This window comes from Prunus persica, chromosome G1, assembly GCF_000346465.2.
Source record: "Prunus persica cultivar Lovell chromosome G1, Prunus_persica_NCBIv2, whole genome shotgun sequence".
Lineage (NCBI taxonomy): Eukaryota > Viridiplantae > Streptophyta > Magnoliopsida > Rosales > Rosaceae > Prunus > Prunus persica.
Genome location: NC_034009.1, coordinates 40,520,886 through 40,535,701, shown reverse-complemented (window position 1 = coordinate 40,535,701; position 14,816 = coordinate 40,520,886). Strand labels below are relative to the sequence as shown.

General features: G+C 35.2%; 1 protein-coding gene across 2 annotated transcripts; it reads right to left on the bottom strand.

The window, feature by feature from the left end:
* LOC18792292 (probable receptor-like protein kinase At1g80640) lies at nucleotides 5,263-9,345 on the bottom strand. 2 transcript variants are annotated; one of them, XM_007222568.2, is made up of 10 exons: nucleotides 8,609-9,345; nucleotides 8,148-8,318; nucleotides 7,762-8,015; nucleotides 7,537-7,669; nucleotides 7,390-7,453; nucleotides 7,212-7,308; nucleotides 6,958-7,060; nucleotides 6,174-6,292; nucleotides 5,991-6,080; nucleotides 5,263-5,838 (listed from the first exon to the last, which is right to left on the bottom strand). In XM_007222568.2, the coding sequence occupies exons 1-10, from the start codon at nucleotides 8,799-8,801 to the stop codon at nucleotides 5,677-5,679; spliced, it is 1,386 nt and encodes a 461-aa protein (XP_007222630.2). In that variant the 5' UTR covers nucleotides 8,802-9,345; the 3' UTR covers nucleotides 5,263-5,676. The 2 variants fall into 2 exon arrangements, with proteins under 2 accessions (XP_007222630.2, XP_020411261.1); XM_020555672.1 differs by having other exon boundaries at nucleotides 7,762-8,012; nucleotides 8,609-9,344.

The following is a 14,816-nucleotide window of genomic DNA, read 5'->3' as shown; positions in this document are numbered from 1 at the left end:
TAATTTATTAACAGAGTAAGCTATATTAGGCCTTTTGCAATTCGTAAGATACATGAGACTACCAATGATACGAGCATATTCTGTTTGTGAAACACCATGACCTATATTCTTCACAAGATTAAGACTTGGATCATAAGGTTTTTTTACAGGACTAGTATCATACTTGCTAAACTTCGCAAGTATTTTCTCAATATAATGTGATTGGGATAACACTAGTCCATCAGATGTTTTAGAAATTTTAATCCCTAGAATCACATCTGCTACTCCCAAATCTTTCATGTCAAAATTATTGGTCAACATTTTCTTGGTAGATTTAATCATCCCAATATTGCTACCAATAATTAACATATCATCAACATAAAGACAAATAATTACAAAATCATCTTGAGTGCTTTTCGTATAAACACATTTATCACACTCATTGATCTTGAAACCATTTGACATTAGTGCATTGTCAAATTTCATATGTCATTGTTTTGGTGCTTGCTTTAACCCGTACAAAGACTTAACAAGCTTACAGACTTTCTTTTCTTGTCCAGGAACAATAAACCCTTCAGGTTGTTCCATATAAATTTCCTCATCTAAATCACCATTTAGAAAGGCCGTTTTCACATCCATTTGATGTATCTCAAGATTATGCAATGCTGCAATTGCAATTAACATTCTTATCGATGTTATTCTCGTAACTGGTGAATATGTGTCAAAGTAATCCAATCCTTCTATTTGCTTATAACCTTTGACAACAAGCCTTGCCTTGTATTTGTCAATTGATCCATCAGCTTTCATCTTCTTCTTAAGAATCCATGTATAACCCAATGGTTTATTTCCAGGAGGAAGATCCACAAGTTCCCAATTGTGATTCTGCATGATGGATTCAACTTCGGCATTAATAGCCTCTTTCCATAATGGAGCTTCAGGAGAAGTCATGGCTTCTTTGTAGATTTGAGGCTCATTTTCTAACAAATAAGTTAGAAACTCAGGACCAAAGGATTTGGTTGTCTTAGCTCTCTTACTACGCCTGGGTTCATGTCCAAGTTCTGGTTTTGTAGTCTCTTTGTCCATATTTTCTTGATGACTTTCTTGGCTATCGCTATTAACAGTATCAAAGGTTCTTTTAAGTGCATTTCTTTCTTGTGCATCCTTATAAGGAAATACATTTTCAAAGAAAGATGCATTCCTTGATTCAATAATCGTATTCACATGTACATCTAATATATCATATTTGTGTACAAGGAAACGATATGCACTACTGTTAATGGCATAACCAATAAAGATACAATCAATAGTTTTGGGTCCTATCTTAACCTTTTTAGGGGTTGGAACTGCAACTTTAGCTAGACACCCCCACAATTTCAAGTATTTATAGGAAGGCTTGTGACCTTTCCATAACTCATAAGGTGTTTTGTCTAACTTTTTATGAGGCAATTTGTTGAGAATGTAATTAGCAGAAAGTAAAGCTTCCCCCCACAAATTCTGGGGTGCTCCAGAACTTACTAGCAAAGCATTCATCATTTCTTTCATAGTACGATTTTTGCGTTCAGCAATACCATTTTGCTGAGGTGAGTATGGAGTAGTAGTTTGGTGAATAATTCCGTGTTGGGAACAAAACTCACCAAAAGGTGATTCATATTCACCACCTCTATCACTTCTTAATATCTTTATTTTCCTACTAAGTTAATTCTCAACTTCACTTTTATAATGTTTGAACATTTCTATGGCCTCATCTTTGCTTCTTAGCAAATATAATTGACAATATCTTGTACAATCATCAATAAAAGTAATAAAATACTTTTTACCACCTCTAGTTTGTACAAATTTCAAATCACAAATATCACTGTGAATTAATTCTAGAGGTTATGTACTTCTTTCTATAGACTGGAATGATGATCTAGTTAGTTTTGCTTCAACACAGGTTTCACATTTATTATGGAAATCAATATGAAACTTAGGTATTAGTTCCATGTTAATTAATTGACGCAATTTGTCATAATTAACATGCCCTAATCTTCCATGCCATAAATCAGATGACTCAAGCATATAGGCAGAACTAACTTTATTTTTATTAACTTTGTGTACAACAGTCATTACATTCATCTTGAAGAGTCCATCAGTAAGGTACCCTTTCCCCACATACATTCCATTCTTAGTAAGTACAAACTTATCAGACTCAAAGACTAACTTGAACCCATTCTTGCTAAGCAGTGATCCAGAAACCAAGTTCTTCCGGATCTCAGGACGTGAAGTACATTATTGAGAGTGACTTCCTTTCCAGATGTCATCTTTAGAACTATTTTTCCTTGGCCATGAATTTTGGAGGTGGAGGAGTTTCCCATAAATAAAGGTTCTCCTTGATCATTTGCTTCATATGTAGAAAATATTTTCATTTCAGAACATATGTGGCGTGTAGCTCCAGTATCCACCCACCATTCCATGGTGGGCCCACCAAGTTCACTTCAGACACGACTGCAGAAAGATTAATATCTGACAAATCAGTTGAAAGCTTGTCTTCTTCAGTCATGTGTGCCTCAGTCTTGCCCTTTTTCTTTTGGTTGCCTTGTCCATTTCTACTTCGGCAATCCACAGCTCGATGCCCTTGCTTGTTGCAATTGAAGCACTTTCCCTTAAATTCCTTGGACTTCTTGGAGTTCCCTTGCCTTGAGCCTTCTCCAGAGTGCTTCCTCTTTTTGTTTTTTCTTGACTCTTTTTCCACTATGTTAGCCTTTGCTTCCATTATGGATCCAGACTTTTTGTCAGCACGGCGATTGTCCTCTTCGATCCTTAGCCTTACTATCAAATCCTCAAGTCCCATCTCCTTACGCTTATGCTTAAGGTAGTTTTTGAAATCCTTCCAAGAGCGTGGTTTCAATGACAGCAGCCACTTGGAAAGACTCAATTCCATCTTTTCTGCATGTATCTCATGTAGAATGAGTTGGAGTTCTTGGGCTTGACTTATAACAGTCTTGCAGTCTACCATCTTGTAGTCAAGAAACCGACCGACAATAAATTTCTTCATTCCTGCATCTTCGGTTCGATATTTCTTGTCTAGTGACTCCCATAAAGCCTTGGCAGTCTGAATTGGACTATACACATTGTATAGTGCATCACTTAAACCATTTAGGATGTAGTTCCTGCAAAGGAAATCCGACTGGTTCAATGCATCAGAAGCAGCCACTGTTTCTATTGTATCACCAGGTCCAGGAGGATCTGCTTTCAAGATATGAGCCAAATTCAATGTGGTGATGTAGAACAACATCTTTTGTTGCCATCTCTTAAAATCCATCCCATTAAATTTTTCAGGCTTCTCTGCATGATTATGGGATGAAGGCAACCTACAGCAGGTGCACTTGTCTTCATAGAAGGACCCACTTTCTGTATCTCATTCGACATTTTCCTTAAGACGAATAAACAATCTCAATGTCAATAAATAAATATTTGGCAGTCTCTAATAGATAAATTATGAATCACAATAGTGTGTTACAACAAAACACACAGAAATTAATAATGCAATACCGATAAAAAGTATAGCAAAAGCAATATGCAATTATTCAAGATAACAGTAATACAGAATGCTATAATTCACAGGTACAGTAATATTAATGTATGTAGATAAATATAATCAGAATTTATGAACAGAATAATAAAAAATGATGCCAAACAGAAAACAGATTCCAAATAAATAAATAAAAACCGATGCTGTATATGTAGACTTTGTCTAACAATAGAAACAAAAGGCAATTAGTGTTTGTTTAATTTAATTACATACTTTCATATATAGAGAGCATTAGAGTTTTCATAAAGAGAGGTTCCTACATAATTTTGGTTCAAAGTTCCTTGTGAATTGGAGTGCTTCTTTCATAAGGAGGAGAGTCGTTGTATCCTGAGAGGCGAGCGCTAGAGAACCATAAGCACCAGTGTGGGGCGTAATTCGTCTTAAGATTGTAGGAAATATGAGTATGTATGTAGAGAATTGATTGAATGACTAAAACTGTAGGAGGATTGCTCTATTTATAGATGATGAAATACTCTTTCTAAAAAGGTATCCCAATCTGAAAAGGCAAAAAGTGCATCCCTTGATCTTGAAGAGTTGTCACCCCAAACAATGTATCTCTTAGTTTGAAGAGTTGTCACCCCCCAATTGAAGATGTCTTTACCCAAGGGTCATGTCTTTAATCCAATGGATTTTATTAATTTCCATTCAAATAGAAAACTAATATTAAATAAAATTATATTAATTTCTCACAATTTTTTCCATCTTCAGCCATGCAAAGCTATATTTTAGAGCCCTTCATATTTTATTATTTTGAGAAAAACTATAGTACAACACTCTTACATTCCACAACTATGTATTGTTTAATTTAATTCAACTACTATTTAGAGACAATATTCCATATATGACACGTGTACGTTTTATTTATATTTTTTTTAAACAAAACAATTTTAAAACATTTTAAAAGATTTTAAATATATAAAAAAAGTAACTTTTCATTCAATGGTTCTAACCTCCATGGGTCAAAAACCAATTATATATATATTTTTTAAAAACAAAACGAATTTGAAAACATTTAAAAATGTTATTTTTTTAAATAAAAAATAACCTAATAGCTAGCTTACGTCATCGATGACGTCAGCGTTCCTTTAATATTAGATGTTGGATATGCAGTTGCACGAGATGCTTCGTTCTCTTGTTCACGCGTGATACTTTCTCTTTTTGAAAAGCACATGCGTTGAGCCCACAAAAAAAATTTGGCCTAGGCTAAAACTGGGTTACAAATAGCCTGCTTGGAGGGCTAAAGGGCCAAATGTGGCCCAAAAAAAAAAAAATTAGCCCATAACTGAAGATGAATTTTACATTATTTTAAGACTACATTTGACCTATGGCCATAGCTGGAGATGGCCTGACATAGAGATGTTCACTGTCAAATTGCCATTTTCCATTCGAGTAGCTAGGGTTGCTAAGACTGCTTTGCCCTTATTATCTCCTTGTCTTGTAGGTTTCTTTTTCTTTTCTCTATATTAAATGAACTTGAGGGGAAAACCCACCCCACAAACCCCACCCAAAAAACAAAAAAAACAAAAAAAAGGTGTTAAAAGATCAAACCTGAAGAGAATTAATTAGAAATAAGACTTTTTCTTAAGAATAAAAACAGGATTTTCTCATTTATATGTACTTTCTGGCTCTCCACTCTTCAGGCTTTAAGAGAACTTTAGATGGACTCAGAAAGAAGTTGATGTTTGTAATCATTAGATGGTAATATTTGAGGCTTTCCTTCGCAATTTGACTTCATTAGCAAAAGATGATTGTTAGCTTTTACCTTCCCAAAAGAACTCTCAGAACAAAGACAGGTCCAGACTCCAGAGGTAATTACCAATTACCACTGAAAATTAGCTGATTTCTTACACTGAAAAACAAAGGTCAAAAATGAAATTAGCTAGTGTTTCTACGAATGCCCTCATATGCACAAGCAACTTGAAACTAATTGATCCAATTTACAAATGCGATAGACGATCCCAATAGCTCTACATTCCTACCAGACCAACTTTCCTCCTCTGAAATAACTGAAGGCATTAACTTCCCAGCAAAATAAAAGTAAGAAAATCACTGTGGGATTTGGAGCAGTCAATTGAGCAGCAGGAACCCAGAATGTTGCAAAAGTGTCATCATAAATGCCTTGTGCATCAATGACCAGCTGGGGGGCTCCCTGGGGCTGTAGGTTGTGTAACTCTTAGCGTCCCACCAAGTTCGACTGGAACAAGCGGGACAAGGGAATGCAAAACATCGGTTATCAGTGGGCGGTAACTTGGTTCTGGTTGCACACATAACACAGCTACAGCAGCAACCTGTGCGTAATGCATTGCAACGCATCAATTATATTACAGCATGAAATTTTGTGTCCATTCAGTACAAACAAAAGAATCGATACACATAGTCAAGCACGAGTCTGTCATAGAACTAATTGCAACCAAACATACTGGGTTTGTAATTCACAAACCTGGTATAAGTGCTTCAGATCCATTGTATCTTTGATCACAGGATCCACAATGTTTGGAAGCTTTGATCTGTCAGTGAGCTGAGGCATGGCCTGTATTACAGCATTGAGTTTTGAAATATTTAAGTTTTTGACAGGAATTATGCAAATAAATTAAAATTGAGAGCAGTTAGGAAAAAGGCATACCCATGTGACTATAGATTGGCACTGAGTTGGTGCCAGTTTTTCTACAGGCCTTCTTCCTAGTAGAAGCTCCAGAAGCACAATCCCGAAAGCATAGACATCACTCTTGTCTGTCAATTTACCTGAGAAATCATAAGAGTGACTTGCTTACCACCAAAACTTGTTTCAAATGCTATAATAACAAAAGTGAAAGCCGAGAAGTCTGGTGCAGGGAAGCTCACACAGCTCTTTAGAAAATTGTGCTATTTAGTATTCTCGCTGACAAATAGCATTTTGGTGGCCATTATTATTTAAAATGTGTGATACTAACATGCATATGCCATCCAAGTCTATAAACAAAAATTTACATATTATTCAGCTAAAAACTTGTCTTCAAGGTGAATCCAAATTTATCAGAAAATCAACGGGTCATCCAAAAGTTGATAACTATCAAGCCGTCCACCTCTCCCTTCTCTCAAGTTCAAATTTCCACATAAATGGCTTATAACATCCCTAATTTCAGATAAGCTTGAGTGTAACAAGTAGTTCTGGGATTTCCTCTTCCAAATCTAAAATGGTATATGAACCCAGTGGCAGAACATGTGCAGCTACGGCCCCTAGATAGCTTAACTAAAAGACACGTACTTTATTATGTCGATCAAACGCAGTACCATAGTAGTTGTCAAGGGTCCAAAGAACAATTAGATTATATTTAGCTTAGGGAAAAGAAACTATAGTTTAGTAGACACAGTAACCAGTGAGAATTAAAGAATACACCTTGCAATTATTACAAGTTTAATTGGCATACCATCTAAAAGATACTCTGGAGCAACATAACCCAAGGTGCCAGAGAGCTTGATGTTATTACTGTTTTTGGCCCCATCAGCCACAGCAAGACCAAAATCAGAAAGCTGAAACAAGCCACCATGAGAGAGAAAAAAAAAAAACTTCAGTGAATTTAGCGCTAGAGGATGATAATAATGCATTATTGAAATATTTTAATACAAGCTCAATAATTTTATAAGGAAAGATGAGACACTACAATAATTTATATAACCATACCTTGGCATTGAAGTTGGCATCTAAAAGAATATTAGATGTTTTCAGATCTCTATGGATCACTGGAGGGTTGCAGTACTCATGCAGATGTTCTAATCCTCTGGTCAACAGTACCCAATATGTTAAAATGTAAACAACCCATAACAACTAAAGGACTCCACAATTGGGAAAACAAGCTCACCTTGCTGCATCAAGAGCAATTTTCATTCGCATATGCCATGTTAGTGCTGAACCACGAGACGGTCCTGCAACAATAGGACAAAAATATATATTTCATGATATTCCTTTTTTAATTTTAAAAAAAAATAACAGAAACTAAATGTATTACCATGCAATTGAGTTTCCAGAGATCCATTATGCATCAACTCATAAACAATGAACCTTGTGTCACCATCAGTACTACAACCCAAAAAGGAAATTATATTTGGATGCTGAATTTTATGTAACAACTCCACCTCATTCTGCAATTTAGACATAATAAATACATCAGATAAGATTTACAATAAATACAGCATTATACAAAACTCCAACTAAAATTTTGAGCAAAAGTTACCTCAAATTCTCTCTCAGCATCCTGACTTGCACAGTCTAGTTTCTTGACTGCAACAAGCAAATTATCATCCAACCGGGCCTTATAAACACATCCAAATCCACCCTCACCAATAATGTTGCTGTCCCGGAAATTGTTGGTGCCTTTTTCGAGTACTTTATATTCAATTACTGAAACAGATCCTTTCTTAGAAACCATCCTTATGGAATTGAATTTACCCATAAATGGACCCAATGCAAGCCCCTTCTCAGCATCTTCTTACACAAACCAAAGAAACAGAACCAAACAGAACAAAAAATCTCAGAGAAGAACAATTTACGAGCATACTAAAACGCACAAATTGAAGCAAGATTTAGAGGGCAAAAAGTGCTTGGTACAAATGAAAGTACCTGAGCTCTGAGCACTTTTCTTGTGGGACTTGTGTGGACATTTCTTGTGATAAACCCACAAGCACAACAGTGACAACAAAACTACACCAAGTGCAGTGCAGGTGACAATGAGAGCAATTAGCATTTTCCTATGTGGCTCCATTTGATGCCCTTCACTTCCTTCTTGAATTTCTGATTACAAATTAAATATATAGAGGCGTGTTTCAGCAAAAATTGAGCAAATGGGCAATATCTCATACATTAAAACCAGGAGATTTTTGCACCAACATCACAGAAGTTGATAAAATCAGAGAAATTGAATTCAATATATTGCAGTAAATGCACGCAATTTGGTGGTCATTTTTGAAATTCGAATTTTCGAAGTGGTGCACCCGTGACCCAATTAAAACCCCACTTGCTAGAAATGAAAAGGAAGAGTCTTCAGTCTATGGAGAGCAGAGCAAAGCATAAGTATTAAGTACCTGGAGAGAAGGAAGCCATTGATGAAGCAATTGGAGAAATGGGTGAGGCAATTGGAGAAATGGGTGAGGAAAGCGGAGCTAATACGGAGGAAACAAGTGGGTCAGGTGTGGCACCAACACAAATGGGACGTGGCTGATTTTGGTGTACAAGCAGCAAAAGCAAATTGAGAGCAATAACAAGAAGAAGCTTCATTGTTGTTTGCTTTTGCTTTACTAATTTTAAGAACACATGAAAATACAAATTGTGGGTTCCAACCAATGGATGAGAGAGAGAGAGAGAGAGAGAGAGAGAGAGAGAGAGGGGGGGGTTTGGGAAGCCTAGGAATGGTGGGGAGGTGTGTTTTGGATCTTTCAGGCCTTCTCCTTGAATATTTTGATTTCTGACTCTCTCTCTCTGCCTCTAGCAAGTAGCCATTTCTTTTTAACTTCTTTTAAACTATCTTTCCATCTGCAAAAGGTAAAAGGGAAAACAAAGATGCAATTGCAGAGAAAAGCTGTATTTTATGTTCTGGGTGGGGACAGTGCACACCAATCATGTGGAGAGTCAAAAACCATTAAACATCAGTCATAATATCTTTTCCAAATCATAAATAAAATAAAATTATACAACTAATTGATGTGAGTGAGACCCATAATTTTTATTTTCTTGTCACTATAATCACTATCTTCAATGTCTGTTTTTTTTTCTTTTTTTTGTATACTTTTCAAATTGTATAAGTAATAGAAAAATACATTCCTTCTTAAAAATATCCATACATTTATAGAATATCAGATGTGTGCAAAACAAGTATAATGACAAAAATTGATATAATTAACAACAGTGAAGATTCACATGAAATATATTATGATGGAGTCATTTTCATAGCAAAACTGGTTGTATCTCTACAATCCACACCCCCAATGTGAGAGGGGGTTTGGGCAACTTCTTTTTTCTCTCTATATAAATATAGTGAAAGATACTTTATTCATTAAACAAACCTCAGATAGCTATTTTTGGTGTGAAAATATTCCCATCCCCAAACTATCATATATGTTTGCAACACAAGTATGAAAACAAATAAATGCTTCCTTTTTTTCTTTTTCTTTTTTATTTTTATCAAAATTAGGAATGAGAGGGAGCGATGGGAATTCAAACTTATTGATCTGCAAATCAAGGCATTTTTTCGTTAGACAGGACTCCATTGATGATATTTATTTTTCCTTTATCAAGGCTATGAGATTATCCATCTACTTCTTCTTTTTTTTCTTTTTTCCCAACGCCCTTCTAGTTCTAGTTTCCAAATTGGAAAGATCAATGATCCAATATTTCATATAAACAAAGACTTGTTTGTCACGTGTTTGGTGAAAAACAGGTAACATATATCTAGTATTCGTATGCACCCATGTTAGTCCCTTGCTTATTCTATGGGGAATTTATTTCTTTTATTTTTCTTATTTGTATTGGTAAGGATTATAGGGAAGGAGACCCACATGCGATGAACAAAATAGTCAAAGATCTAAGGGTGGGTAGAGTGTCACAGTCAGACCATTAGGTCTGATCCTCTTTCTTTCTGCATGCAATAGCTGACAATTCGTAACATTACAAATTGTTTGCTTCGACTTCCAATGTTCATCATCATGATCAAGCAGGCCCAGCTTTGGTGCAATTTGTTGCTCTTGGTTTCTTTTTTTGTTTTCCGTTTTTTTTGGCATTTTTAGCTTGTCTGCAGACTGCATGCATGTTGTTCATGTAAAATTATTTAAAATAAGACCAAGACCATAAACAAACATCCCACTCATTATTTCGCTTTACCAATTTGAGATTGAGACTTCTTTCGTTTTTAATTAAAAAGATAATTGATGATGATTAATTAAGGAACTTTTTTGGATAATATTATAGCATGAATTGGAATGATCACCCTTATTATTATATAAGAGGATTTTTGTCTCCTTTTTTTTTCTATATTTTATTGGTATGTGGTAAGGCAATTGATTGCATGGGTTACTTGTGAAACCGAACAAAAGGATAATGTACTTCAAATATATTTTGTGAAGAAGAAAAAAGGTAGAAGACAAGCAAACTAGTAGGTAATTGTGTCATATAATCTTACATATTATGTCGTTAGATTATTAATGTAAATTATACATATTCAAATAAGAGTGCACTCGATTATTTTTCAGTTTCAACCCCATTATATTAAGAAAAGTAATCATGCCATCAATTATTCAAATTCAACATCATCATCTGTCTATATATATATATATATTGTTGTCCATTAACCAATTGGACCTAAATTAAGATTCTTAAGGGGAGAAAGGAAAAAAGACATGCTCCATGAAATAGTACCGAATATGCATGTCTATATTATAGATATCAAAGTAACAAAATTATTTTTTCCAATTTTCTGTATAATAAAGTTAATTAGTCTCTCGACTCACGCTCGCACACATATCTATATGTTTCTGTTTTTTTTTTTATCTTTATTCACAGCGAGTTCATGTTAGATATGTAAAATTGTATTTTTCAAAATCTTCTTAATAATGAAAACCATAAATTATTTTAAAATGAATCATAATTAGATTTTATTTTATATCTTTTTTAGGCGACAAAAGCATATCTTTTAGGGCCAGTCCAATTTTTTCCATGGCCCCAGGATTAAAACCAAACGCAAAAAAGAAGTTTCCAGATAAAGTTTCACGTGCATGCAGGAGTGCGGGACCTTCTTCTTCTTCTTCTATTTTTATTTTGTGTGCGTTTCTTATTCTCTTTGGCCATAACTTTTTTCCTTTTTGATTCGAAAAAAGTGTGAAAAAGATGGATGTCTTCTAATTAAAAGCCAACTTTCTTTGGAGATGACTTTAGTAACCAATGGCTTTTTCCTTTATTAATTAAATTTGTAAATTAATTAAATCCAGGACTAACTTGACAAAAGCATCAAGCTCAAACAGAATGATGAGGCCGCTCAACTAATTTAAGAAATACCAATTTGTTGTTGAGGAGGAAAAGTAAGTCTTTTTATGTCTGTAAACAAGCAACTATCAGTCAACAAATTTCATATATTCAATTTGGTAGCTAGCCATCTCATATTTGCGATTATGGTACTAATTACAAGCGATAAATACTTTAAACTGTTCTAAATTATAGTGAGAGAGATTCAAACTCAGATATAGAATGGGGAGCAAATTCGCTCTAATCAACTTGGATTATATTCATTACTTACTTGAGGAGCAAAGAAAAAAAGTGATAAAATAAGCAATGCATTTGCGTGGGTTTCTTTCTTTCTGCCAAATGGGCCATATATATGCCCGCAGATAACTTGCCGAATGAGCAACCTCTAATTGGTTTTTTAATGTGACATTAGCAATGAGAGTGATGGGAGATAAATTATTAATTAGAATGATCGAATCTAATTCATAATCATGTCTTTTGTAATTGTCAACTAATTTATTGAATATTGATGTGAAGGTGATTATTATTATTATTTTTAAATTAGAAGCCCTACTTTAGCTTAGATTAATTACCACTCTAGCTAGCAGTGTCAATCTTATTTTCAATCTCTTTGTTCCTTTATTCCAACATTTGCTTAACATTAAAGCTTCTAACAAACCTAATCATTTTACCGTCTTTGTCCTTTGTTCTCTTATGTGCGTTGATCTAATAAATTTTTATCGCTTCGTAATTTCTTCAAAAAAAACTTCTTACAAACATGAATTAAGTAAATTGACCACGACATTGTATTTGTCATCTTCGCCCAAGGATAGAGCCACTTAAAGACCAAGATGGTTGTGGACCCCTCCCTTATCCCCTCCCGAGTTCCCCATATTTCCCTCCTCGTGTCCCCTTATTTTCCCAATGTAGGTCCCTTTTTTAGGTACTATGCATCCGTCATTGCTTTGCATACGAGTTTGATTATAAGTTAAAGTAGTTGAGATTATTGCTTGTATTTAAAATTTAAATTTTTTATAAAAAAAAAACTTTCTTAATCTTTCTTTGTCTCTCCAAGCACGTGGAGCACGTGCGCACAAGTGTTGGGAAAAGTCTGTATGTCTCATTGTCTCACTTAGTGATGTCGGAAATTGTATAAATATATGAAATTATAAAGATGTACAATCTTCAGTATTGATCAGTGTGGCAGCAGCCAGTACACACACACTCAGAAAAATTAGGGAATAAAATTATGTAGTGATCATTGATTTCGTTACCACCGACATTTTTCATTTTCGACCCATGTAATAATAATTCATATAAATACTTGTCCAATCCAAACTGCTAATGCGTGACATGAATATCCAGGACAATTATTGCCATCCTTTCTATTAATATATTCCACTTAAATACACATATAATGAAATTTTGCTCCACATGGAAAATTTTATCCACCAAGTATCACTTTGGGCCTTTTGCCAACGCAATCTTCTCTCATTGATTGACCAATAAATTAAAAAAACCCGACTTTCCCTCAACTTACAGCCCATACGTGGCCCTTTGCTACACATACATTATCAGTCATGTTCACCTGCTCGTCGTGGGGCGGGGAATTTGTTGCCACCCGCTCCATGTAGTGTGGGTGAACGGGAATGTGTACAATATTATTTTTTTGTAATTTATAATTTTTTTTTATTTTAGACAAGGAAATCATGTTTGTTTATCTAGGGAAACCTCTCACTCATTTTTAAACCCCAAAGTTCGGGTAATTGTTTACTAAAAACACTGGTCTCCAAGTTGAAAGATCATGTACGAGGGCTGGCGCATGCCCAATGTCGGTGGTCTGAATAAGTAAGATAAGGTTTGGTGTATAAACGTAAACTTTTAGTTTGTAATTTTCTATTTTGTATATTTATTTCATTTGGAGAAAGGAACAATGCGGGCCAAGTTGTAACACAATTATAGCTTACTAGAGTTATCCAATTCAATCCAAACTAATTGTAGGCACCAAACCCGGTATATAAATCTGACAAGTTTGACAAAATGGCTCTTGGAAAATTTGGGTTGCAGACAAATTGGCCCCAAGTTTGACCAAATCCTTTATTAGAATCATACTCCAGAACAAATTGGCCCATTTAGATATAAAAAAACCAAGGGCTTGCACATGTTGGGATGTCATAATGATGATCATGAGGTCCACATCCGGCCAATAATAAAAAAAGCCCGGATTTGTTCAAACCGGCTTAACCAAATCAAATCAATTCAAGCTGTTCGATTCGGCTTTTGCACTAAACGTATGTAATCTTAGACATAACCGCACCAAACCAAAATTTGTTTCGTTGGGTTTGATTCGATTTATCCTATATGAAAACCGCCTACGCTAAATCATGATATTACATTGATTAGATTTCCTATTTGAGGGTTAAATACAGTTAAACCGAACCGTGTCTACCTCTACGATTTTTTTTTCTTTCTTTTTTTCTTTTGTTTGGGAGAAATTTTGAATTGAGACTAGCTCTATTCTGTTTAATTTACGGCCAGCAGATGCCATCCTAAGTTCCAGCTTGGCAACAGGTTATAGAGAAATGCGGCCCAGTTGGAGTTGAACCATCCTTTGCAAGTTGGTTGGGCCAGCTGCCATCTGTCCTCATTCCACGTCTACACCATCCAATTAAATATACTCGCGACACGTGGACCTATTGATTTTTATTCGGGTAGGAAGTAGACTGATGTGTGCGTTTGTTGTCTCTCTTTTTTTTCGGTCTGATGCGTTTGTTGTCTCGAGCACACGGGATTCTTTCTTATTCCCTTCCTTTGTCTTTTGGCTTCTAAATGATTGCCTCTCATTTTGGGTTTAATTACCAAGTTGGGCCTAGTTTCCTGAATCTGGGTCGCTGCCTTTGTCAAAAGACTCGTAACCTTCGTTGTGCCGAAGTTGACTGCTGACCAGGGCAGTTTGAAACCGAATATGTGTCTTTGAATAAAAATCAAGAGGTCAAAGGTCAAACCAAGTTGATTGCATATTTTCATGGAGAGGTAATGTTAGACTTGTCATATATTTGTAATAGAGATGAGCCTCACTCATCTCTATTAAAGATGTGATATATAATATGATCAGTCTCGATTTCTTGGACCACAGGAGTCCAAGAGATTTGTGCTCACTCTCCGTTGGATAAAATAAAAAGGGTCACATTTTACTTTACTCCGATATGTAAAGGTATAACAATCCTTACATATTTTCACCACTATACGTGACCAATTGCAGTTAACAGCGCGTAATCGTGGGTCATAGCTCCGGGACGT